Source organism: Rhipicephalus sanguineus, chromosome 3 (assembly GCF_013339695.2).
Source record: "Rhipicephalus sanguineus isolate Rsan-2018 chromosome 3, BIME_Rsan_1.4, whole genome shotgun sequence".
NCBI lineage: Eukaryota > Metazoa > Arthropoda > Arachnida > Ixodida > Ixodidae > Rhipicephalus > Rhipicephalus sanguineus.
In genome coordinates, this window is record NC_051178.1 from 8,689,449 (window position 1) to 8,717,387 (window position 27,939).

The window sequence follows — 27,939 nt, forward strand, 5'->3', positions numbered from 1 at the left end:
GTGGTTTACTTCGAGATGTTAAGGAGGAAGATGATACAATCTGCAAGCATTAAAAGTAAATCTACTACAGTCGAACTCCGCTACAACAAACTCCACTTCAACGAAATTTCAGGTACAACGAAAAATTCTCGGTTCCCCGTCAACAGTCCATAGGAGTCGATGCATAAATATGCTCGCCACAACGAACACTTTTACTGCTGCCGTTCCGCTTCAACGAAATTTGACGATGCCATTCCGGGCTCAAAAATTTAATTTACCGTGCAATAAACACAATTTCGGACATTTTGATGCATTTTAGAACATAAAAATACGAATTCAAAGTCTGAATCGCGTGTTGGAACCACCAGAAACCGCCGCTATTGACTGAGCATGGGGGCCGCCATTGCTTGATAGCGAGAGCGATCAGACTACCGTGCTTTCGCAACTGGCTTGAGTTGCTTCTGAGTCGCAGACAATCCGAAGCCAAAGCTCAGTTGTCGACAGTGGGGTGCAATCGCGAAACGATAGCTTTTCCGATGCCCTTCCAATACTTTTCGTGCTTTTCGCGCATCGCTAGTGGTCAGAGCGACAATACATCCGCCACATCCGCGTTATCAACGCGAGCAGCCCTGGGGTGCAGTCGCGGAATGGTGCCTTTTCGAATGCCAATGCTTTTCGCGCTTGGTCAGTGCGACCAGTGGTCGGAGCAACAATTCGTCCGCGTTACGAACGGGATCAGCCAGCCACGAGTGGTGGATAAGAATAGCATAGAATAAGGCGTAAGTCATCGTTCCGCGATAGCACGTCTGCATGTCGCCATTGTCGGCGTATAGCTAGTGTTAGCGTATTGGTGCAGCTGTGCAGTTCGTGTTGCGCGCCCGTGCCTGTTTGATTCGTTCGCGGAAGCCGTTATTTCTGCGTGCTTTTCAACTTGGCGTCGCTATGCATATATGAGAATCGCGTCGTAACGCTGCTGGGGATGCAAAGGAAGCAGCAGACACTTTTTGAATATTGGAAATAAAGGTTTCACTGTTCTACTAGCTCAGGTCAGCCATATTTTTTTCGATTTCACTACAACGAAATGTCCGCTTCAACGAACATTTTTCCGAGCACTGTCAATTTCGTTGTAGCAGGGTTTGACTGTATAAACAACTTGTTTAGGTCACCCTGAACAATTCCATGAAGATTTTATTTTTTATTTATTTTCTTTTATTTATTTATTTAAAAGTACTTTACAGGCCTCATAGAGAGCACTGAGTAAGGGAAGCATCACAGAACAAAAGAAAACAAAAGAAACCGATACATGAGTGCGACAATAATAATGTGCTGGCAAGACGGTGAAGAAAATGGAATGAAATGGCAAAGCAATACTAAGAATACCCAGAAAAAGAATGAAAGAATAACACTGAAGGTTGCAAATGGAGCGGCGCATTGGTCGCGTACACAAAGAAACACACTTTGATAAAGTAATCTAGTGTGATGCATCAGTGTTTTTTATTTTCTGGTTATAAGTAGAGCTGTGCGAATAGCAAAATTTTGGGTGCGAAGCGAATTTCAATATTGAAGCGTGAGTGTGAATCGAATCGAATATTTCTCTAATATTTCTCGAATATTTCTAGAATATTTTTCGAATACTTCAAAGCGAAATTGCAGAAAAAAAAAAGTTAAAGGGGATTCCTAAGCATATCGTTATGAGATAACAACATGAAAGTGTTTCATTTCGCTAGATTGATGAAGCACTGGCGGGGTGGTGTTTCATAGTTGTCTTATCAAGAACGAGGCAATGTAGAAGCCGAATTGTATATATGTACATGATTTGGTGCAACCAAAGTGTTGCCGACAACACTTTACACATGATAGGCAAAGATGCCATTTCCTCAGCCTCTCCTCCTCTCCCAACTTCTGTGGAAGCCCAACTGATGTGGCGGACAAGGGTGTGCTCCCTTCAAGTCCGGAGTTCCAAATCTGCTTCGTAGACATCGATATACAAGAACATCCGAAATTTTGGATGCTAAAAAGCTTCGGTGTCAGATTTTTCGGACTTCCTGCCAAAATTTTAGGTCCAAAACAGCATTAATTGAGCCCCCAACTCTGCCACATCTTTCATCTCCATGTTGGAACCAGTGTTTTCTTGAGTTAATACATTTGCGACCGTAGCGCAGCTTGAAAGGCAGCTTTGCCGCAATACGGGGGTGTGATGAAGTGAAGCATAGTGAAAATCTAGGGACCACTTCCAGTTGGACGTTGACTGTATTTGTCTTTGGGAAGTTCGAAATGTTCGAATAGTAAAATTCCAGTGCGAATCGAATCTAATAGCAAACACTATTCGAAAAATATTCGAAATTTCGAATATTCGCACAGTCCTAATTATAGGAGACGTTTGCCAGGTGCCTTGTGTGTCTTTTGTAATGAGGTTTTACTGCATTTTTTTTTGCCTTATTATTTCAACATTCTTATGGCACATTCAATGAAAAAAAAAAGAATGCTTCACTGACACTTTTCACATAAGGTCAAATTTCAATTTAATGAAGCTGCTCACCACCTCCCCGAGGTACATCATCGGTAGCGTGTACTGTTTTTTTCGGAGTTCACATGGCTAAGTGGAGCTGCGTGCTGACTGCCTGGCGCCGGAGGGCATCACCACCAGGTTGGGCAGTATCTGGTTTGGCCAGCCCATCACTTCCCAATGGCGAGTACGCCAACTTGTGGATGCGTAGTCTAACTCACCTTCAGGTGGACCTACTTAGGAGACCTGAGGTACGCCGGTTCCCAATCACAGGTGGTTCTCCTGGTACTTCTATGCTCAACGTGACAGGCTTTCCCAGATAACTACAATTGAATCCTGCTATAATGAATACTGCTACAAAATCTTCGCCACAATGAAGAACGTTCGATTCTCCATCAGCTGCCCATAGAAAACAATAAGGAAAATGCCTCGTCACAACAAATAATTTTCCGGGGTACTTCTGCTCCAACGAAGTTTACGAGAGTGCTACCACATAAGGAAAAGGCCCTTGCCCAGGATTGTTGCGAAACTCCGATGGCAGTTTGACAACTTCTAGTTGGCTTGTGATTTCCAGAGCAGCGCAGCTGCACCACAAGAACTGTGTGGTCATCTGAGACATGCTTTCCGCTACTAGTACACGCACATCCAAATAGATTTCTGGCCACTGAGATGCATGGTGACAGATCCTCCACCCACAACGATACAGCCAGCGGGTTTGATGCCCATGCAGGCCGCGGTAGGATTGTTCTTCAACAACTCCTCCCATGTTTTTGACGTAATACTAGAAATGAAATTACTGCATGTCGTCACTAGTCCTGTGATCATGGATGACAACCACAGCATACCGAAGCCACCAGCACGCATCTAGTCCAAGTGAAACTGCATTCTCTTCCAACTGCAGCGAACGAAATCACGGTCATGTCGATGCAATGATGGTAGGAGTGTGTGAATAGTGAAATTTAGAACCTTATCGAATAGCAATGACACTAAATCAAATACGAATCAAAACTGGGTACTACTTGAATAGCTTTCTAATAGAAAGGACACCATTTTCAAAGCAGCCCTAGATTGGTTACGTAACCATTTTCGAAACAGCCCAAGAATCTCACAACATTTTATTTGAAACAAATATTCCCAAGCTTTAACAAAGGAACTGCAGGAGTGTGCTTAACAGGGCTGGTTGGTAAATGATTAGGACGAGAGCAAACAGCGCTAAACGACAGACACGAGCGCTGAACCACTGGTTTATTGCTTGGATATGCAATATGTATATACGGAAGCACTGCACAGAAGAACAACAAAACACAGTAACTGCACGATGCGCAAAGAGGGGTAAGGAGTCATCATAATACAGTTAACCCTCGTTAACTCGAACTCGCATATCTCGAAATCTCGGTTAAGTCGAAACTTTTTTTCGCCGTGGATTTACCTCCCATAGGTGCTTTGTATTTGCCCCCTCTTATCTCGAAATCTTGACCGGGAGGGCAGAAGGCAAAGTCCACTCCCAACAGGAAACGAGGGCTCTGTGCGAACGCTTAGCTCTTACTATACGTGCCGAACGTGGTCGTGAAAGGCAAATTTGAAATTCCCGCGGACGCAACCGTTTCCTATCAGCCTTGTCAAGCAACCGTGGGAGTGATCACATGTGCGCACCCGCGCGAGACTTATGCACGGTGGGCGGCGTGTGCAGCGTGCGCCCGTCAGTACGCAACCTAGCCCTTGCATGTGCGAGCTGGTATTCTGTGTTTTCCCCGCGATTTGCGCACGACGCATCTTGAGTTCAGTTTTGCTGAGTAGTGAGTGGTCTGCGCAACGAACGCTTCCGAATATCGACCAAGATGTCCTGCCCAAAGCAGTGCAAATCTCTGAAGTTGGAGAGAAAAGTCGCGCTAATCAAGGAAGTCGAAAAAGCAGGTCGAAGCAAGTCGTGCAACGCCAAAGAATTCGGCATCACTTTGTCAACCCTCTCGACAGTGCTTAAGAACAGACAAAAGGTTTTGGAACGCTTCGAGCAACGCTTCTCAAGCAAGCGGAAGCGCATTCGAGCGTCCAAATTCCCGGACGTCGAAGCAGCACTGACTGCTAACTGCTTCGCACCATGCAGGGTTTTCTCGCGCCCGGAATCGATCGAAGAAGACATTGGCGCAGAATTCAGCGGCTGTGATGAGCTGTGCAATGAAGTGCGCAAGACAACTGGCTGCGTGAGCGATACTGAAGATGGCGAGATCACCTTTGAGGAATATGTGCTCTATGAGGCGGACCTCCCCGTTACCGGAATGCTGTCGGACGCCGATATCGTTGAGATGGCCGTGAACGACGCAGATGACCATGCAGACGAGGAAGAGCCTCGAGAAGTGCCTACGACACAAACACATAACGTGCTGCGCTTGCTCCGCAACAAGGTCGAATGCAGCGGTGGCGACCAACGGCTCATGCGATGTGTTGAGCAACTGGAAAACGCCTTTCTTGAACGCGAACACGAAACAGGTGAGCATCACGCAGTTTTTTGGTCCTCGGTAATAAAATTTTTTCCCTCCGAATTCTTGTGCCTTTACTACGGTAGCTGTCTCGTGCAGTGGAGCTTTTCCTGGCAGCACTGGCTTTTCTCTTACATTTTCGGCGGTTTGTTTAACTCAAAATACTGTTTATCTCGAAATATTTCTCGGATTTGACGGCTTCGAGTTAACGAGGGATCACTGTAGATGCGTCGGCAGAACAGGCTGTCATGTTTTGGACAAGTAATCGAATTCACAGTTATGTAGATAAATTGAAGGAACACTGATGCACACATTTCCGTGTGCATGGATATGGTGCGCTTCACTAATTTCTCATGTTCTTTGCTGATTGTACGCTTCCAAAACGGTGCACCGCTCAAGAATAGGCTGACAGCCACATGCTTTGCAGTGCTGGGCTAAATTACTGGGCACTGATCCGTTAAGCGAGTACGCGTGCTCTCGTAACCGATTGTTCAAACATCGGCATCTTTCACACGTAAATGGAATCTTGTATACTACAGCTTTCCCACATTCGACAAAGTGCTTTCTGTGCTTTTTTCTCACACATATCTTTCTTGCCCCCTTTGTTCACTTTTCGGCACAGCGCCGCAAGTTTGTTTTTTGCACTAAATACGTGTACACCAATCTTACCAGCAACCTTTTTCCACCTGTGCAATACCTCATAAACATAGGGGATAACCGCCGTATCTGCACGAGGCCTTTGATCCTCGTTGTCGCATGTTGCCCCTCCCCTTGCTAAGCTCACCAAAAGCCTCTCGGCAGCAGACACCAGCAGCGCCTGAGGATAACCAGCATGGTTGAGACGTTGCAGCTGGCGTTCGAAGCTACCCGCTACCTGGTGGTGGCACGACCGGGTCAGAGACGCTTCTAGGTAGGCGACGGCAATACCCCTCTTAACAAGTTTAGAGTGCACTAACATGAAGGGTAGGATTGCTTTCTTCAAGCGGGGTTTATATTGCCAGCACACATGGTCAGTGTTAAACGACAGCTCAAGGTCTAAAAATCTTATTTTTTTTTGTCGGAGGGGTGCTCAACCGTAAGAATTCGTGGCTTCATTTCACTCTGAAATATGTCAAAAATGTCCTGTGTTGACGACCCACTCGTGTGAAGCACAAGGAAGTCGTCCACGAACCGAAAAACCTTGGCCACACAGGTCAGCGCAAGGTGGGCCATGAGGCTTCTGTCAAATCTTGCTAGCAAGAGGTTGCTAAGGACGGGGGCAATAGTAGAACCTATGCACATGCCATCCCGCTGAATGAAAATGGAGTCATTAAAGGTGATGAAGGTCAAATGAAGGTAAAAAGCAAGAAGTTCAAGGAACTTGTCGACTTGAATTCCGCAGAAGTTTTGAAATTTTGTGTTCTTATACCTATCAATACATTCGCTCACTTTGTTACAGACAAGGTTATGGGGCAAGGAATAAAACAAGTCTTTCACGTCAACTTGCGTCAACCTTAAGTCTTTCGTGTCAACCTTACCTGCAGTCGTCCCTAGATGCCCTCCCCATCGATGATCCATGTGTCATCGCCAGCCCGAACAGTGTGTCTGAATACCTTCAAACCGAGTGCCCGAAGCAAGCAGGTGGATTCTCGGTAAAAACAACCTGAGGAGTCAGTTTGTTCGCTACAACCATGAACAGTCATTATCAGCTCATATTTCCTCAACAAGGCTCTGTTTTGGGACCCCTTTTATTCATAATTTACAATAATGATGTTGTCACCAACACTCCAGTTAAGCTACATCTACACGCCGATGACTGTGTTTTATATTCCAATGTGAGTAGCGTCACTGACCAGGTTTTCTTAAATGATGTGCTTTCTTCTTTTTGCGACTGGAGCACAACATGGCAGATGGAGCTTAATTTTCAGAAAACTGTGACAATGACTTTTACTAATAAAAAGGAACCATTGCAATTTGGGTATGGCAATCCCGATCATACACTAGGAAACGTCCAGGACTTTAAGTACCTTGGTGTTGTATTATCTCCAAACTTGAAGTGGCACAATCACGTTGACCTTATTTCTGCAAAATCGCTTAAGAAATGAGGTCGCCTAAGAAGGACGTTAAAAGGTGCCGCAAAAAAATGCAAGCTTATAGCCTATAAGTCACTGGTCAGGCCTCTTCTTTAATATGCGTCAGTTGTATGGTCACCACATCTTGCAAATGACAAAGATAAACTTGAGTCCGTCCAGCGAAAAGCAATCAGATTCATTTTTAATCGCTACGACCGTAACTTCTCCCCTTCAGAGCACTACCACGTTTTATCGCTGAATCGTTTAGAACGCCAACGTATGCGCGACCGGCTTATCATGTTAGATAACATCGTGCCGCACAGCTACACCCATTTCTTTCACCAGTCATACTACCCATGTTGAACATTGTGCCATTCAGATGTTATATCGACTGTTACAAATACTCTTTTTTCCCCATGCACAGTTGACACCTGGAATAATCTTGACAGTTTTTTCAGATGATTACCACATGCACAGTTTGTCAAACAAATTTCCAATTATATATTTTGATCTTTTAATTTTTTTGTTGTTGTTCTTTGTGCGTTTCCTGTAACCACTGCTGCAATGTCTCAAACATGAGACAGCAGTATCTGTAAACAAATCAAGGCACACAATGCCGAGACCAAAGGGCAGGTCATAAACATCACATTTTCCCAATTTTTGTCGTCTATATGTAAAATTTCACTACCACCAAATTCCACAAGAAGGTTTTTGGCGAATTCCGTCAATTTCGTTGTAGCAGGGTAGTTTTTCCCAGAGCTGCCAAAGACTGGAATGACCGTGCGCAAACTATTGCCTTCGTGGAAGAAATTGTCAGCATACACCTTGTAACCAAGTGCTCATCACATAATATTTCTGAGCCTACCCAGAGGGGTCATTAACGAATAAAAATGAAAAGAACACTCCAGGCGCTCTGACCTTTTCACTGGTGAAAGGCTCATCGTCCATCTCCTCGGATTCCTGTGGAGTCTCTGAATCTTGGCTGTCTAGGCCACTCTGGGACAGGTTGCTATAGAGGGCTGGCAAGGACCTGTGTGCAAGACATAACGCACATCCGTATTTTCTCGCATATAACCAGCACCAAAAAACCAGAAAAATGTGCTTAAAAGTGGGGGTGCGGGTTATATGCATGTTTCTTAGCAATGCTATCACATGAAGCCACTTAAGTGCAGCTTCTGAAGCAGCTGAAACCTCACATTGGAGCAGCAAATAAACCTTTTGAAGCAGTTACCAGTCACACACTTCCGGATGCAAATACAGAATCATCTCATTAATTTGAACTCCAGATGGGAGATATCTTTGAACAGTCCCTCTGACTCCAGAGCACAATAAAGTGGAACCTTGCTATGTATCACCCATCCCGGGTGCCAGATTTTCCCGGCTGCTGACTCATTTTTGGCCAGTCCTGGCATAGCTCCTATAGAATCCAATGCATTGGGAAGCCCATTGTTCAAAGGAATTTGTTCCAGTACGACACGTCGTGAAGCGGCACGCCGAGCTGGCCCAAATGGCCTCGGACAGCGGCCATGTTGACTTTTCATGCATGGCCTGACTTGACTATGGGATTAGCCACACTATGTCAACCATGACATGTTTTGCATTCCTTCCGACAAAAGACCATGAAAATGGGTTTTCTATTTCAACGCCTCCTATAGCACAAGGCCTGGAATGTGGGCTGCAAATGCACTGCCCTTCCATCGCCTTTATTTTTTAGTTTTCGGTACAGTGCCTCTTGCAGCGTCCCCTTGTAAATACACACAGCTCTGACAGTAACGCCATGCCATATTACGCAGTGGTAAACGAGCACTCTCCCGCAGCACCTAATGTGGTTCTTCAAAGGCTTTTACTCTGAGTCTATCCTGAATCTCAACAAACCAAAATAAAGCCTCCCCCACAAAAAAAATTCTGAACGCTGAGCGAGATTATGTGTGTGCCAGAGAACAAAACAGGCTCGGCCCGGGCCTGTTTTGTTGACACTGAGCCTGGAGCTTCATGGTACCACTGCAGATAGAAATAAAAAAGTGTAAGCTCAGAGACACTGCACATTACTTCACCTGCGTTCCTTGCGGACCTCTTTCTGGTGCTCCGTCAGAACCTGCTTCTTTTTGATGGGGGAGACCACCTTCACGAACTCCTGCAAAGATGGCAATGAGCAAGTATTGAAATGCTATGCAAATAAATGGTTTCAATCATTGTTTACCTGTACTATATGAGGAAAAAACTTTTTTTCCCATTTTCACTGTCCCCAGATTACACCTTGGAACATATGCGAGTCCGAGCTATATTGCCGCAAAGACTGCTTTAATAATAATAATAATAATATCTGGGGTTTAACGTCCCAAAACCACGATATGATTATGAGAGACGCCGTAGTGGAGGGCTCCGGAAATTTAGACCACCTGGGGTTCTTTAACGTGCACCTAAATCTAAGTACACGGGCCTCAGACATTTTCGCCTCCATCGAAAATGCAGCCGCCGCGGCCGGGATTCGATCCCGCGACCTTCGGGTCAGCAGTCGAGCGCCATAACCACTAGACCACCGTGGCGGGGCGGAAAGACTGCTTTCAATAAGCTTTTCAACAAGAGGATCAGCGAGCCGCTGTGTAGGCGTCTACAATGTCTCGCACCTCTGCGCGCTTCTTGTGGCACCACGGTGCTTCTCGTGCACAGGCTCGAGACAGTGGGCTGATCTGCGAGGCGTCAAAGAAGTGTGTTCAAAGCGTGTGAGGCATCAAAGAAGAGACACTTGTGTGGAAAGCTTTAGCAGACTCTTTCATTTATTTCACCTACTTTTCTGGGCACAAGTTTGCCCATAATAAAACCATTGTTTGGTGACGCCTCTTGCAATACGTTACATACTGGTGGAGGTGTGGGGTATGCATGGAAGTCCCCTTGGCGCAAGAGAGTGGAGTCCTGATCCTCAACGATTGGAATCTGCCGAACTGACTCCAGTACACCAGCGTTCAAGCCACCGCCTCCGAGGAGACCCGCCTGAATTCAGACCACTCCCCACTGCTCCTGCAACACAGGAAGCGTTTACCGCCAACTCCAGAGCAATGACCAGCCCATTGGCATCATCTCAACTCATCGTGTCGCCACCATGCATGCCTGAACCCTTCTACGGCAATGCGTTCGAAGATGTTGAAGACTGGTTGGAGCATTTCGAGTGGGTCGCAAAGATCAATGGCTGGCACGAGGCAAGGAAACTGGGCAGCGTGTACTTCACGTTGGAAGATGCAGCGAGGATATGGTTTGAAAATCACGAAGCGGTGATAGCGACATAGGAAGATTTTCGACGACACTTGCTCGCTGCGTATGCCAGCACCGACCACCGAGAGAAGGCAGAAAACGCTCTCCAATCCAGGAACCAGTGCACGAATGAGAGCGTGAGCATGTATATCGAAGACATGTCCCGGCTCTTGAAATGTGCCGATGCGAACATGACTGAAGAGAAGAAACTGCGCCACCTAATGCGTGGAGTCAAGCAGGACTTATTTGCAGGGTTGCTTCGCAACCCCCCACGCACCGTTGCCAAGTTCCGCACCGAAGCCACGACCATAGAGAGGGTGCTACAGCAGCGTGACTGTCACTACGACCATGATGCACCAGTGGACGTCCTTTTGGTGAGGAGCCAAGGCAGCAACAGTGAAGCATAACTTCGACTTGGTAGCGCATAAAACACGGAACAAAAGATAGACAGCACAAGCGCTGGATTCAACGTTCATCACCTGGAAGGAAAAAGCTTTCGCTCAGAGATCTGGCGTATGCATTGGTTCTTGGGTGGCGCCGATTCTGAATACGATCTTTTTAGCGAAGGTGGATAGGGTCATTGAGAGTAACCTTTGTGGTCTAGCAAACAAGGTAGTTCGTTATGTTGACGACTACTTGGTGTTTGTCGACAGGCATGATTTCAACAGAAAAATGGTTGCTGTTAAAGGTGTTCAGGGAACAAGGGCAGGGACTCACGTTCACACGCGAGAGGCCACAGAATGACACGTTGCAGTAACTCGACCTTAACATGGTTTTTTGCCCCGAGGAGATATGCTGGCAATACAGACCAAGATCGAAAAAGGGTTTGCTCAGCTATCAGTCTGGCCACTCGAGACTCGTGAAAAACGGCATTGGGATGTCATGTATCCGGTCTGCGATATCAAAGTCCTGCCCGCACCTGGTGAACCAAAACGTTCACGAACAGGTGAAAAAAATTGCGGCAGGCAGGTTACCCTGATGCTGTACTAGCAGCCACCAGTGAACATGTGCTAAAAGAAGTAAGAGCACATGGATAGTTGGCGCTGGAAGGAAGAAGTGAGCAAAGCAGGCCGTTCTTGGTGATCCCTTACATTCACGGAGTATCCCACCGTTTCAATAGAGTGGCGGCACCAGAATGTCGGAACGAAATGTTTTTCGTTTCAGTTTTAGTTTCGTTCCGCCGCAAAAAGCTGTTCCGGAATGAAAAAAAAAAAAAAAAATGTTCCGTAACGGTTCGTAACGTTTTTTTTTTTATGCAAAAATTTGAAGTTAAGTTAATGATAAAAGACATTGTATTTGTGATGTAGTTACTTGCCCTCTTCTTAAGAAAGTGGGACAAGGGTAAAACACGTTCTCCAGAGGAGGGGAAGTAACTGTACTACGAATTCCTACCAACTAGCACGAACCAGTATACCCTTAAAGTCATAGTATTTATTTTCTCAAAAGTCAATTACAATTTTTTTCAGTAAGCTCAATGCTTTGTGTCAAGGGAGTGAGCACGATCTCAGAAGTAGCACGTCATTGAGTGCACTCTCTGATGTGTGAGACCGCTGTTCTGATAAAAAGATTGCGAGGCCTGCGCGGAACACGCCAAACAGTCACAGCGAAAGCTGGCAGAGCGGGCTTTGTAGAGCGCGTTCTAGAGTCTCTTGCGGCAACTGATACAAGTACACATGCAAGGTACCCGCTACTCCATAAATCATCGTAATTTTTCTGAAGTAGCGAAGTTCCAACTATGTCATTTTTTGCCATTCTTTGGAGAATCGTGGTACCCGCTACGCATCTGTAAGGCATTTTGTGCACTTTGTGCGGTGGCTGATGACGACGAAGAATTATGGCTGAGCCCTTTGTAACGGGTTGGAAGCATTCAACGACCAACTCGTTGCGTAATCCGCATTGTGTGACCCCAGGTTGTTATTTTACTCTTCTGTTACGCTATATTACATATGTTAACACGATTACTTGTCCGACATGACGCTTGTATGGAGTATTTTTGTGAAGGAATTACAAGCACCAGCGTGGCACTATGGTGGAAGGTCCGACTGCAACGCAGAGGACGCGCGTTAAAATTCTATCCGATCTTAGAAATTTCTCATTTCACTTTTTCTTATTTCACTCGATAACGGTCACGGACACCAGAGGCAGCGGACAACTATGGTGCCAAAATCTGCTGTTGCGATCTGATAACTTTCGCTGTAACAAACTTCGTCGCCGATAAAGCCCTCTCCACTTTGGCCTGCGTGACAGGCGTGCAAAAGTCCATTTGCGTTAATATAAACATCACTGGTTGCCATTATATTCGTTTTTCACACAATTTCAACATATCTTTGCTTTGGAATTCCTGCCTGAGGTACGTGCTAATACTGTACCCTGAGATATGCTCACGTTGCATGAGTTTGTTCTTCCGGATTGCGAAGTTTTCTCGTGAACCGAAAAACGATTGAAAAAACTTTGGTTTCACTCCGGAACGAGATATTAGATAAAGTTTCGGTTACGTTTTCGTTCCGGTAAAAAATATTGTTTTTTTTTTCGTTTTCGGTTTTCGTTCCGTTCCGACACACTGGGCGGCACGCTTTAACGTTAATGTTGTTTTTTCAGCCACAAATAAGCTAAAGGGGATTTGCCCGAGATTGCAGTATTGGCGAAAAAGAAACGAAGAAGCAAGAGGACAGTGCACCATGAAGCATGGCCTTCGCTTTGTGTATTGTGTAAAGGGGGTTGTGTACCAGATCCCCCTTTCACGTAGAAAAGCTTACGTGGGCCAGACTGGCCGCTGCCTCAACATCCGCCTGCACGAACACCACAGCTCCTTAAAATGTGCTCCGTCATCGAATTGGGCCTTACGTTGCCGTCACTGTGGTTGCGATCCACAGTTTGAACTAACCTCAGTTTTATTCCGTCAATGGGTGCAATTAACTCACGAGATAGCTGAGGCTTGCGTCATCCAGAGGCAAGGCACCTTGTGCGTAAGTGTGTACACATACGTGATAAGGAATTATCATTCCTTAGCGTAGCTTCCTAATATCGCGTAAGTACCTCATGTCACACGTGGAATAGAAAAGAGTGTATGAAGATTTGTATTTTGTTGTTTTTCTAAATGGTTGGAGTACTGTACTGTCAACTGTTATTTTATTTATTTTTTATTTTATTTTCTCGCTTTTTTGGGTTGTCATTGCTGTCCGACGCCTGTGGTATTCTGCGCAGTCGTACGAATGGTTTTCTTGATAGTCTAAAGAACTTTCATGTCATGAGCCTGATGCTTGAGATCGTTTGGATTAGTGATGTATATATTCTTGCGTGTTCCGAAATAAACGTGGTTTGAAGTTAGTACTTGTGCTGTCCACGTCTTTATCTTTTGTTCCACGTTTTATGCGCTATCCAGTCCAAGTTATGCATATTTACCAACCTGCCCAACTGAACAGTGAAGCTCTGAGGGAACTGGTGCAACCCATCGCAAAGGAAGAGCTTCGGAAGCTTCTGCAGCCACAAGTCACACCCACAGTTTCTACCCTCGCCACCGTCATTCGTGATGAAGTTCGGCACACAATTCTTCAACCAAAACCTGAGGCGCAACCTATCCGGCTCGAACAACTGCTGCAGCAACGTCGTGTACCAACATACATGGACGCTCTACGCCAACTCGCCGTGCACAATGCTTCGTTCGCAGACCCCAGTGGCCACCCATCGGCTTCACGCGGCTCGCCCTTTCTAGGGGAACTGAGGCCACAAAAAAGCGACGTGTGGCGCATACCTGACAGGACGCCACTCTGTTTTCATTGCGGAGAAGCTAGACATCTTTACCGAATGTGCCCATATCGAAGAATTCGTCTGCGTGGGTTTTCTGTAAATACGCCATGCCCGCGTAATGGTGAAAGACCCATCAAAATACAAGATTACCTGTCGAGGCATGAATTCCTAATGGCTAGTTTTCAACACCAGCCAGGGTCCCCGGCGTTCAAGTTCCCCATCTTCAAGTTCACCAAGGTGTCGTTCAATGAGCCCGCGGCAGGAAAACTAAAGCCAGTGAACTGGGGAGGCAAGGCCTCTGATGTTATACAAAGCAAAGATCCTCCGTCAAGGCCCCAGCGTAGCAGCGACGGCTAAGATAAGTAAAGAAAAAATTTCTTCAGACTGGCGTGTTACGGTGGACGGGCATGAATTGAGCGTTTTGGTACGGGTGCTGATTATTCAGTCATAAGCTATGCGTTCTCAAGGGATCTCAAGGAAGTTTTGACACCATGGAGTGGGCCACAAATACGTAATGGTGGGGGCCACCTCATAACACCTCTGGGAAGATGCACCGCGAGAATCGGAATTCAGGGTGCTACTTACGTCGCTGATTTCATCGTGCTTCCAGAATGCTTGAGAGACGTAATACTTGGGATGGATTTCCTGCTAGCGAACGGTGCCGTAATCAACCTTCAGAATTCTAGCATTCCTTTCTCGATGAAACTGGCGATCGACAAGAAGGAGATAGAGAGCACTGCATTGCGGGTTGACGATGGGGACCGTGCCACCACGATACAGCGCACTGGATGGCATAAGAAATGACGCATTCGTCGATTCCGAAGGTATAGTGGATGGCAACATCGAGCTACTGCTAAAGAAAGGCATTTGCATAGCTCGGGGCATTATTCACTTACGTGGTGGGTGTGCCAACGTTTTGCTCACAAATTTCAAAAATGAAATTCAGCATGTTGCAAAAGGCACTACCATCGCCTTTCTACACAGTTTTATTGCAGCAACAGATTCATGTAGCCTGGCGTCAGCGCCACCTACTTCGAAAACTACGCATGATGTCGGAGCGGCAGTTTCGATCAGCCGAAATCTATCGCCAGCCGAAAGGAAAGTCACGGAAGACCTTATAAGAGATTTCTCACAGTGTTTCTCCACATCATCAAAAGTATGTCGAACACAGATCGTTAAGCACCGAATAATAACGGACGACGCAACAAGGCCAGTATATCAACATCCGTACAGAGTTTCACCAAAAGAACGAGACGTCATAAAGGGTCAACTGCAAGAGATGCTGGAGGACGATGTCATTCAGCCATCCAACAGTCCGTGGGCATCACCAGTAGTTCTTGTCAGGAAAAAGGACAACACGTTGAGATTCTGTGTTGACTACCGGAAACTGAACAGCGTGACCAAGTGGGATGTATAACCCCTTGGCGCGTATTGACGACACATTAGATCGGCTATGGCACACGAGATATTTCTTGTCATTGGATTTAAAAAGCAGGTACTATTGGCAAATTGAAGTGGACGAAAGAGACCGTGAAAAGACTGCTTTCGTGAACCCGGACGACCTGTATGAATTTAAAGCACTCCCATTCGGCCTCTGTTGTATGCCAGCGACATTCCAGCGCATGATGGGCAGTGTCCTCTCGGGCCTCAAATGGCAGTCACGCTTAGTCTACTTAGACGATGTTGTGGTATTTTCTGCAACATTTGACCAGCACGTAGACAGACTACGTTTAGTGCTTCAGGCTATCCAGTTGGCCGGCTTGACTATTATATACCGGAAAAGTGCCAGTTTGGATTTGAAAAGCTTCTCTTCCTGGGTCATGTAATCAGTGCTGAAGGTGTTGGCTTGGAGACCGACAAGACTGCGGCCGTTGCACAATTCCCCAAGCCGAGAGACAAGAAGGAGGTGCGTCGATTTCTGGGCTTATGCGCTTACTACAGGCAATTCGTGGAAAATTTCTCGAAAATTGCCGAACCTCTAACCAGACTCACAAAAGAGGAGCAACCATTCATTTGGCATATGGAACAAGAGGCAGCTTTCAATGAATTAAAGAAACGTTTACACACCCTGCTGATCCTCACCCACTTCGACGAGACCGCGGACACCGAAGTCCATAGAGATGCAAGCAATCTTGGTCTCGGCGCGGTGTTGATTTAATGGCAAAACGGAGAAGAGAAAGTCATAGCTTATGCCAGCCGCACCCTCTCAAAAGCTGAAAAAAAACTACTCCGCCAGAGAAAAGGAGTGCTTGGCAGTAATATGGGCCATCAGCAAATTCAGGCCATACCTCTACGAAGGCCGTTCCCTGCTGTCAGCGACCACCACTCACTTTGCTGGCTGGCAAGCTTAAAAGACCCGTCGGGGCGACTTGCTAGATGGAGCCTCAGGCTCCAAGAATACAATATTACTGTTGTATATTAGTCTGGAAGAAAACATAACGATGCTGACTGCTTATCACTCTCGCCAATGGACTCTACTTCAGAAGAGGACGACTTCCCATTCCCTTGCGTGGTGGAAGCTTTGGATATCGCCGAGCATCAATGAGCTGACACAGAACTGCTCCCATTGATACTTTGAAGTGCATGACTCCCAAGTTCCAAATGTAGTATTTAAGAGTGCATTATCCTCATTCTGCCTCCGTGATAATGTACCCTACAAGAGGAACTTGGGACACAACAAGGAAAAGTTCTTACTCATTGTGCCGTTAGCCATGAGGCATGAAATATGAGAACCTTGCCATGATGAACCATCGTCGGGCCACTTGGGCATCAGCCGGACATTCGCCAGAATTCGCCTGAAGTATTACTGGCCCAAGCTGTTAGCATCGGTGCAAAACAACACCTCTCCAGCCCATAGATCCACCTGAATCTCCATTTTAACAAATTGGAATGGATCTTCTCGGGTTGTTTCCAAGGTCATCCTCAGTAAGAGGTGGATTGTTGTCGCGACTGACTATTTAACACGGTATGTTGAAACTGGCTGCCTTGAGTGAGGAATGGCAGTGGAAGTTGCCAAGCTCTTCATTCACAACATAGTCCTCCGACATGGCGCCCCAACGGTATTCATTACCGATCGAGGAGCAGCCTTCACGTCTGAGTTGATGTAGTGCTTGATGATGATGACTAACACCAGTCAGAGAAAAAGCCCTGTGTACCATCCCCAAACGAACAGGTTGACAGAACGTCTAAACCGCACCACTGCTGACATGTTGTCGATGTACCGTATGGTCCAATGTTAAAGGGAACACTCCAATGAGCCCCCGTCATTTTGCTGGCCCTCTAACAGCACCTGGACAGGGAAACATTGTTCATGCACTGCACGAGTCTGTCAAAAAGAGGCAGACCTGTCAACCACCAGTAGTGTTCCCTTTAACAGTGGACCCGCCTGTACGTGAATATGGAGCATAAGACGTGGGACGAGATCCTACCTTACGCAACTTTTGCCTACAATACAGCCCTACAGGAAACCACTTGTGTCACGCCATTTTAGCTGTTCTATGGCCGCACGGTCACTACAACCTGCGATACCAAGCTACCAGTCTACAACGACAATTATGAGCCATCCGACATTGACGACATCCTACAGAGCTGAAGAAGTGCGCCAGCTGGCGCGTTACCGAACATGTCAACAACAATCCAAGGAAGCGAGCTACTACAACCTGTGCTGCAGAGAAGTTAAGTACCAGCCAGGCAATCAAGTATGGGTATGGACACCAATACGAAGCCACAAGCTCTCAGAAAAACTCCTTCGACGCTACTTTGGTCCATATAAGACGGGAAAACCATGCAAGTCGTACATGTAGTCCGCATGAAGCCCTATTACAAGAGATAATGAAAAATCACCCCCCCCCCCCTGGTTACCCTGCCCTCAATCGTGCATCCGGACAATGCGTATTTCGGAGAGGGACTAATGCCGCAAGGACTGCTTTCAATAAGCTTTTGAGCAAGAGGATCAGCGAGCCGCTGTGTAAGCGTCTACAATGTCTCGCCCCTGTGCGCTCTTCGTGTGGCACCGCGGCGCTCCTCGTGCACAGGCTCGAGACAGTGGGCTGATTTGCGAGGCATCGAAGAAGTGTGTTTGGCAAGAGACACTTACGTGGAACGCTTTAGCTGACTCTTATTTCGCCTACTTCTCTGGGCACAAGTTCGCTCATAGGCCTCCGATGCTCAAGTTTGCGCAGCGCCGTCCGCCGCCCCAGTGGAGAGAGGGGAAAGCTCTGGTAGCTCGGACGGGTCGCTCTTGCTTGGTTTTCCCATTGCGCGCGCGGAGAACGTGCTCCCCGGGGCTTTTATCTCGCATTTTTCACGCTATGCGTGCCGTTCCTTCGTCGTACTCGAAAGCAGGCATGCAGTCCTGCTGCATTGTGAGCTGTCACAAAAGTTCAAAAATGACGAAGAGCCGAAAACTTTCTGTCATGTTCTACCATTTCCAATGCAAGGAGTGCGAGGAGCAGAGGCGTCAAGAGTGGATGCCAGTTCGCCGCGATGCTTTCGCGGTCTTGTCACCTTGAAGCAATTTTTGTCGTACACAGTATTACGAACTATTAATGGGGATAAACGCGATGATCGTGCTCATTTGAAAAAGAAGTCCGTTTGTGAACCGAAGCTACAACAAATAGACAGCCGCTGTACGTTTCGAGATTGCACGCTGGTTTTCCGAGTCAACCATTTGTAATGTGACAGCAGCGGAGCATGTGGGCTTATTACACCGCAGTTTAAATAATGTACCCTGAGTACTAAGTGTTTAATTCAGCTGATTGCGGTACATTTCCCGTCGCGGCTCCCTGTAAACAGAATTAAGCTGCATGTTTGCACTGAGCGTTTATATTGGCCTTGCATGTGACACGCCGTGATTACTTAGCAGGCTGATGTGTTACGCTGCTAAGATCGTGGTCATTGGTTCGATTCATGCATACGGCAGCTGCATTTCGATGGGAGCGAAATGCAGTAACACCGGCGTACTTAGATTCACGTACACGTTAAAGAACCCCAGGTGGCCGAAATTAATCCGAAGTCCCCCACCACGGCGTGTCTCGTAATGATGTCATGCGTTCGGCACATAATAAAAAGCCTTGCATGCCCGTGCGCCGCGGGCAATATGCAGTTGCCGCTCTGGAAACGAGCTGAAAAAAGAACCAAGGCGGCAAATAAATTTTCGATGGCTTCGTGGATTCAGATGCGTTTATCATCGGGCACAAATCTCAGCATAATCATAAACATCCGCGATCCCAGTGCGTATTGTATATCAGGGGCGTAGCCAGAAATTTTTTTCGGGGGGGGGGGGGGGGGGTCCAACCATACTTTATGTATGTTCGTGCGTGCGTTTGTATGTGTGCGTGTACATATATGCAAGCAAAATTGAAAATTTTCAGGAAAGGTTTGAACCCCCATCAACCCCCCCTTTTGGCTACGCCCCTGTATAGTATGATGCTGACCAAGCGCGCTGTCGAAACAACCAAAGCAACATTCGAATAAGCGAACACGGTGCATGATCAGGCGTCGATATTATTCGAAATGAAACACGCCTCTGCAAGAAACATGCATGGTCGAAGTGGGCATGAAGTATTTTTTTGGGGGCGTATCATTAAACTATCAAAGGGAGCTCTAAAAAATCGAAACTGGCAATAAACTTGCGATCCGACGTTATGATTCGATGCAAACCTCGGCAAAAGTTAAACTCCCACGAAACTGAACACTGCGCATTGCGATGCAGCCAGTGACTCAACAGGGCAGATGTAAATTTATGCTCTTCACACTGAGCTCATAATAAATTTAAAGCCGCACGACAAACTTGGCATCCAAGCAATCGAAAAGTTATCAATAGAAAACGCATGCGAAAGCGTGCTGGATGTTTGCTGACAGCTCCGAGTAGACACGACTGCCGCAACGAATGTGCGTTTTACCGGTAAAATAATTACAGAACTCGCGCAGTCACCTCACTATTCATGCCAAAGAAATGTGCCCGTTCAGCATCGGCACGCACGTAGCGCTCGCACAAACAGCATCGTCTTTGACGACCTGCTCGGTCCCGAAAATGTGGTCGATCAACCGTCCTCCTCAGGTGTGATTCCCACCGTGAAAACGTTTTCTCCATGTCTAGGATCTTTCTAAACCTTCAGAGCAAGCGACACGTGAAGCTGCACGTGCACGGCGAGCAGAAAACAGCGCGTGCAGGGTGCGTGAACGTGCTGTGACAGCGCTGTCAAAAGGCAGGTGCGGGGAGAGGAGCGACCGGTTTTTGCAAGAAAGGCGGCGAAACACGCGCGACGCAGTGCCCCTTGGCCGAGCTTGGGAGGCCTATAATAAAACCAGTGTTTGTGTGACCCCTCTTGCAATAATGCGGGTCTTTATGGGCTCACCACAGTCCCCATTTATTTTTGGTTACTCACCAAACACTATGAGCTTGTACCGTGTCAGGTTTGTTAGGCCTCACTCCCGTTCCCACGACTTTCTTCTTTGCACATGACATCGCAGTCGCACGCATGTACGCGCGCACACACACACACACACACACACACACACACACACACACACAGGTAAGATGTCTGCTGTTGCCACCATGCCCAGGGGGCGCCACATGCCCCAATCACTGTCGATGGATGTCCTCACAGCCTGTCCTCACAGGATGTCCTCACAGCCGATGGATGTCCTCGCAACACAGTGCACACAAGCGTACGCTTGTTTTAGCATCAGTACATTCAACTAACATTAAAAAGCTGTTGTCAATCTTTTTACGTCGATCACGGTGACAATACGCGCAACCGAGGCGGGCCCAATTGACGTTGGGGTGTTAATATTGCCGTCGTCTCGCTGGGAGCATGCCATGCTTAATAGTATTGTGTGCAGCACAGCGGTTACTTCCAAACGAGAACGAAAAATGGAGTAGTGCCAGTGCCGAGAGCTACCACAGCTGAGACTGCCGACATCCTGCCGACACAAACCCAGAAACCGTTGCACAAACGCAGCCTCTCTACATCGACTGCCGTCACATTAGTTCCGTATCTCATAGGCTCAAACATTGAACGAAGCAGTAAAGTAATCAAGCATAAAGATTACATATAAAATAAACTGAAATGAATTATCTCGTGCCAATTCGGCAATATTTAATGGAAGAAAGAAACTGGATAACAAAAGACATAAAATTTAGAAAAACAGCGATGCTAGTTTCGTACACCACATGGGACGAGGGCTAGCTACCGAGCGCTCGGTGGTCCGTGGTCGCGCTGCTTAGTTGTGCTGTTTTTCAAAAGGCACGTGCAGTCATGGCGTGCGTAAATTAGACTTTGTCGAATTAGTGTTCGGCAGCTTCATCTCTGGAAGACTTCGACTTCAGGCGAACGCCGGACAAGTGTTTACGCCTGTGACAAGACGGATATATGGACCCATTGTGTGTGGAATGCTGCCTGCCAATTGTCAGTGATGCAGCCGTTTGAAGGTAATTATACCATATATGCTTCGAGTGCTAGTTGTTCAGTATCCTAGAGAAGATGTAGATATAATGCAGGCAGAGTGCTTTGAGTGTTGAGACGATGGAACGTTGCATTGTAAACAAATGCTTTCTATACTGATCTAGCTAAGTTTGTTTATGGGTTTGTGCGGAGTGCTCACAAACTTGCTGCCATTTGTTTGGGAGCATCACAGAAAACGAGTGCCGTGCAATACTTGTGCTTTGAACGGCGTGCTAAATAACTATGAAGTGTACTCGTAACTCTGTCCGCGACTGTCAAAGAAAGCGCTAAGGGCCCGTATTTGCATTCTAAATGAATATTCCTGAACCTGTTGCATGTGTAGGCATATGAATTCTAGTGAAAATAATGGTGTTTTTTATTATTTTTTGCTGCTGATATATAAAATCGTTTTCTAAAAATTCGGAATAGATGCAGCGCATGATCTCTGTAGACACTGTTTGTCGTGTGAATTGTTAGAAGGTAGGTCTGCTGTGTATATCTATAAATTGATATGACTGTTCTGAGACATGCATGAAACATGTTACCTCTTATTTTGCAGCAACGCTGTTTCATTGGTCACGGGTGAATGGCACAGATTCATCAGCTGCGCAGCCCGAAACTTCACCAGTATATTGGTTGAGAAAATACAGCACTGCATGAAAGCCGAGCGGAGGATATCTTTGCACTGAATGTGCAACCACAGTGCTGGTCCAAACCAGCCACAGCAGGGAATGCCTAGAGCTGTGTAATTTTTTGTGTAATAGCAATAAATCATGATCATCTTCTACACTTAACATGGAGTGTCAAGTGTTCCATTGGAGTGTTTGATGTGCTCAGAATGAACATTATTTGCACGTTGAAGATTGTTTGAGCTAGCTGGAGTACAAGCATGCCCATTTGGGCACCAACGGGGAATGGGACCTGTTCACAACTGGGAAAGCATTTCCAACTGAGAATGCATTCCCAATTGGTACCAGTCGCCAACTGGGAATGTATTCCCAACTGGTCCCAGTCGCCAACTGGGAATGCATTCCCAACTGGTCCCAGTTACCAACTGGAAATGTGTTCCTTAAACCAGTTGAAGTGGAACCAGTTGAAACCAGTTGGATTCCCAGTTACACATTTTCACCTGGGTAGGCAGCTGTCAAACGTGATGGAGCCTTCATCAGCGTGCAAGTTAAGTGGCAAAAGTCTCTCAGGCAGGCTTTCAGTGGCTGTCTTGGAGTCTCGTTCAACAGGTGCCCGGCTTAGAGCGTCAGCAGGGATGATGGCCTTCCCATGACAGTGCTCAATTTTGCACTGGAACCCTTGAAGGCGTAACACCCAGCGCCGCACACGAGGAGATTCCTGCTGAGTGGTGAACATCCAGGCCAATGACGCATAATCACAGTGCACTTCAAATTCTGCAAATTCCAAATAAGATTAGAGTTTCTCCACAGCCCATGTAACAGCCAAACACTCCCATCCAGGGCAGTGTAATTACACTCCGAATTCAACAAGCCTCTGCTGATGAATGAAAATGGCTTCAAAATGTTATCCTGATGTTGCAGCAGCACTGCTGCTATGCCAACTCTGCTGGCATCTGTTTCAACTACAAATGGTGCATTGAGGTCTGGCAAGCTCAGAACTGCATCTTTTGCCAGCATTGCTCGAAGAGTTGCTAATGCGCATTCTTCAATACTCGTCTACTGCCGTTTCTGTTGCTACTTCACAGCAAGTTGGTCAACGGCTTAGCAGTGAGGGAAAATTGTGGAAGAAAGTTCCTGTAATATCCAACCAAGCTGAGAAGTGCCTGCAGTTGTTTGATGTTGGATGGCCGTGGGTACTCTGCCACTGCACGCACCTTTCCTAGGTCTGGTCAGCACTCTCCTGGAGAGGTGAGGAACTGCACGGACTGTTGTACTTTGGCAGGATTAAGTGTAAGTCCTGCATTCTTGATAGGACTTCACAGACATGTACCAGGTGATCTTCTATTGTTGGAAAGTACACTAAGACATTGTCGAGGAACACCATGGCAAATTTGTGGTTTATGCCCTCAAGAACCTTGTCCATTAAATGGAATGTGGCCGGGCCTCCAGCCACACCAAATGGCATCCTTGTGAACTCAAAGGTGCCCCTGAGACATATGAATGTCGTCTTCTCAACATCTTCTTCCCGCAGTGAAATTTGGATGAACCCCTGGGACAGGCCAAAGTTTGTAAACCATTGGGCATTACCTAGCTGAGCCAACTGCCGATCAGTGCGAGGCATTGGGTACACTGGTACCCTCTTGTGAGAATTCAAAGACCGATCCCACCGACCGATCTGCGCGTGCGCCGGTTTTCCGGAAGTAGCACTGGCGCCATCTTGGTTGTAGTCAACTCGTCAACCGCACCACCGCAGTCCCCGCTGGTTCACTGTGCATGAGCTTCTCAGACATCTCTGCGACTCCACCACCGAGGAAAAATCATGTTAGTATTTTAGAAATTACATCAGCTGTTCATTGCAACATGCGAGGCGAACGTTCAAAAGTGCCGGCTGCTCTTTTCGGTTGTTATGCGCTGGTTACGCGGTATCATATTTGTTCGAGCTACGTATGTAGTACATGCTGTTGTACACGGTCATTTGGCGTTACTATTTTTGCGCATGTGCATCTCGGTGAATGCAACTTTGTTTGCTTAGCGACGCGCATATAGGATTTGTATGCCTGTTGGAGACAGGTATGAAATGCGGCGCCGAAACTTTCGTGCCCTAATGATGCTTACCTAGATGGGTTTTGCGCACGACTTGCAGACGTCTGTAACAGCGATACCTAGACGTTCTTAGGTAAGCAAGGCGGCGTTTTATATGTGCATTGAAGCGAGTGGTATGGTTGCTGCTTCGAAAACTTCGACTGTGTGGCGTGAGGCGAGCGTCCCCATCTTTTGCGCACATGAATACGTGCCGCTCGCTATTATAGGCAGCGGTGATATACTTTAATCAGTGATTCGTGCTGGTCGATTCGTGCTGGTCGAACGGTCGCCTCTTCTCCACCTTTTGCTGTCTCAAAGGGAATATTGTGGGCACACGGTTCGTATAAGTCTTTTTGCCTCCTTCGAAGTGAGCACTGCAAACTCTGTGTCCTGTGGTTGGAGTAAACTTCGAGAACCTAGGTAGAGAGAGTTCCAGCATTAATGCTATGACACACTGAACATGGCCAGGATGGCAATAGTGTACCTTCCACATTTCCACTTACAGCCTGTACTTTCCAGGCTGGATACTTCCATTGTGAGACAACAGTATCGCTTTCTCTTGATTAGCTTACATGACATTCCATCAGAACGGTGCAAGTGAGTTTTCTTTTTTTTCGGCTTTATTCGACAGCGCCACAAACGCATAAAATCTACAGCTGTTGCAGCCACTGAGCTGCACAGGTGCAGCGAAATCGGCCGCGGGCAAGAGGCCGATAACTATTCCTGGAAAGTAGGGGCGAGGCTCTGCCGACACCTGTCTCGAGGATGATCCGTGAAAGCTCATCCGACGTTTGGCCCAACGAGTTCCGGCTAAGCCGTTGCCAAGAGTCCCGCCAGCATTTTGCCTCGATTAAAAAAAGTAGCGTCTCGATGTACAGAGTCGTTCACTCGTAGTTTGATCACGCGGGCGCGTGGCTGTGCTCTTCGAAGTGCCTGTGCATCTGACACGGCCGCGTATGTTGGTAAAGTGGCGTTGGCGCAAAGGGCCTGTATCAGGTGCTTCTCGTCGTCTGCGCTTCGATGCGCGGCTGCAACTGACGGCGCTACATCGCAAAAAAGCTGTCTTATCTGCCACTCTGTCCGGCCCTGTTAATCCGTTGGATCCATGTCTCTCGAAGCTTTCACTCTTTAGCAAACACATAGAATCCGAAGGATTTATCCCTTGTGCTGTTGTTGTAGCACCCAGGGACGCAGCAGGTGAATCCTCCCATCGCACAATGGCTCCCCGCAAACCAAAAATTGTTCGGAAACGGGACGCATAGACACTCCGTGCGGCTGGAGCAGCCGGATGACAAGTACCAGCATGCACCGCGGCAGCGGTGGCGTCGTGAAACTGGCCAGTGGGATCGGTCTATTCAAGGGTTTGTAATCAACAGCCACACGGTAGCCTCCGGATTTTTTCCACACCAGGACCAGTGCACTTGTCCATCTACTTATGCTGCGCCTCATTAGGCCTGCTCCCAGCATCTCATCGAAGCAGGTGTCCATAATGTGTGTTTTTTGGATTGACTGGGTGCAGCTTTGTGTGCACTAGGGTGCTGTTGCCGGTGTCGATAGAGTGCTTGATGACTGCGGTACAACCGGGCAACCTTGTGAATGTAGGGGCCGCTACTATTGTGTTGGTTAGTGGCGACCCCACCTAGCTCTGGAGGGTTTGTACAAAGTTGAATAAAGGACAGCGGTTGTTTGGAATCAGAGTCGACCGGCTGTCTCACTACAGGCCGCTCAGGTGCTCAGGCCATGGCTTGGTTACTGCCCCCCATGAACTAACAATAGTTCAGTGAACAGTGCCTTATACTCTCCCAGCAGGCCCCTGAACTCATTCATTAGTTCTGCTTGCTGTCCTGAGCTACTAAAGGTGTTGCATGCCACAACGTCTGGTTCTTGCGCAAACAGCCCTCCAAGGCAACTGGCATCCTCCATTGGATCTCGGGCAACCTTTTTGTCAGATTTAACAAATGGGACAAGAGGCTGTGGCCCCATACCTATAGTCCACCCTCCCAAAGCTATGTGCAAGGATGTGCCAGTGGCTGTAAGGAAGGTCTGCTCAGCACATCTCGGCACAGGCCAGGCCGACAAAGAAACTCTTGAACCCGGGAGCCGCCACCCCACTTTATTCTGCATTTGGTAGCCACGGAGCTTTGGGACCAACCTGATGCCAGGCGAAGTGTTCGAGATTTGCGTTGCTTTTTTCCTCCCAAAGAGCATGCTGGACTGGTGACCTGTGGACCAAGGAAACTCACGCTGTACTCAGTGTCGAGCAAGGCGTGGAACGTCTTACCGCTGATTCGAAAGTCCAAAAATGGCTCCTTCCCTCCTCTGGCTGCAGATGCAATTTGCATAGCGGTATCGGTGTAGGCACCAGTCGTACCAGTGTCTACTCGTGCCCATTTCTCGAGCACTGCACCTAAAACCACTCTGGTCGGTCGCATTGAAAGCAAACGGCGCTCTCCTGTCCTGGCGCGGTCTACTCGCACATTTGCGTGCAATGTGGCCGACACCGGCCCATCATCGGCAAACAACTTAGTTTGGTCCTTGCTGAGGTCGATGTCCCGCTGGTGGTTGATATGTTGGTACGCCAATAGGTTAGGCCTGATTTATGGGCCACTGGCCCCGATGGTATGAAGGTTGCACTGCAGCAGGGTGAAAGGGCCACGTGCACCCAGGTGTCCAACTGGCCGTGGCAAGTGGCGCATTCGGTGCAGAGATGACAGCTGCCGAGTACTGGGGCACTGCTATTGCGTCAGGCAATGGCAGTGCCCAATGGTGTGCCGAATATGCCAAGTCGCACACGACTTGGTTTATTTTGGGTGGCGGAGGCCGATATTGTGGCCGGCATCGTGCTCGCTCCATGACGCCATCGGCCGCATCCGCCAGGGCTTTCAAACTTGGGTAGGTAGACCCTGCTACTAAGTCCTGCAGCTGGGGTTGCATCTGGCGCAGCACTCTGTCGACCTTGATGTCTTCAGGAACATCCTCTCCGATTCAGTCGTAGAATTCAGAGATAACATAAATGAATTCTTTCACGTTCTCCTCAGGGTGTTGACGGCATGTCTCCAGCTCTTCTTTAAGTCGCTTCTTTTCATCCACCGGCGCAAATTCCCGTCAGGAAGCTATGACAAAGGCATCCTGCATATCGAAGGGCCTCGTGAAACGGTACCACAGCTTCACGCTGCTGTCAAGTGCTGCGGCAACGATGTGGCGAACCCGGTCCTCTGCAGGTACGCCGTTGATCAAACCAAAATTGTCAACCTTGCTGAGAAACTCCTCCGGTGTCTGTACATCCCAGAAACCCCCGCACCTTGGCAGCGGGGTCGCAATTGGCGATGTTACAGTAGCCAGCATTTGTGTGGCCGGCGGAAGAACAAAGGCCGGTTGGCGGTCGCTACTGACGAGAACCACGGGTGTGGCCCTTAGTGCGTGCTGCAGCTCAGATGCAATGTGCTCATGTTGAAAAGTCAAGTCGTTCATTTGCTGCAACATAAACCATACAAAGTCATCTGGAATTTCTGTCGGCTCCATCCCGGACAAACCCCCGCTTGTCAGGTTTGTTATGCCTCACTCCCGTTCTCGCAACTTTCTTCCGTGCACACGACGCCGCGGTGACGCGCGCACACACACACACATGCACACACGCACACGTAAGATGTCCGCAGTTGCCACAACGCCCAGGGGGTGCCATACCCCCATCACTACCGATGGATGTCCTCACAACCGCAACCACAAAACTTGGTTTCACTGAAGTGAACGGCAGCTGCCGTGCTTGCACAC

At 47.6% G+C, this 27,939-nt stretch overlaps 1 protein-coding gene across 2 annotated transcripts in view; it reads right to left on the reverse strand.

The window, feature by feature from the left end:
- Window positions 1–27,939, reverse strand: part of LOC125757559 (telomere-associated protein RIF1-like) — an 88,214-nt gene that overhangs the window by 22,716 nt on the left and 37,559 nt on the right. For both annotated transcript variants that reach the window (XM_049413138.1, XM_049413137.1), the window contains 2 exons: window positions 9,068–9,147; window positions 7,932–8,043 (listed from right to left, as the gene is read on the reverse strand). In XM_049413138.1, the coding sequence (XP_049269095.1) occupies window positions 7,932–8,043; window positions 9,068–9,147 (192 nt within the window). The remainder of the gene's footprint in view (window positions 1–7,931; window positions 8,044–9,067; window positions 9,148–27,939) is intronic.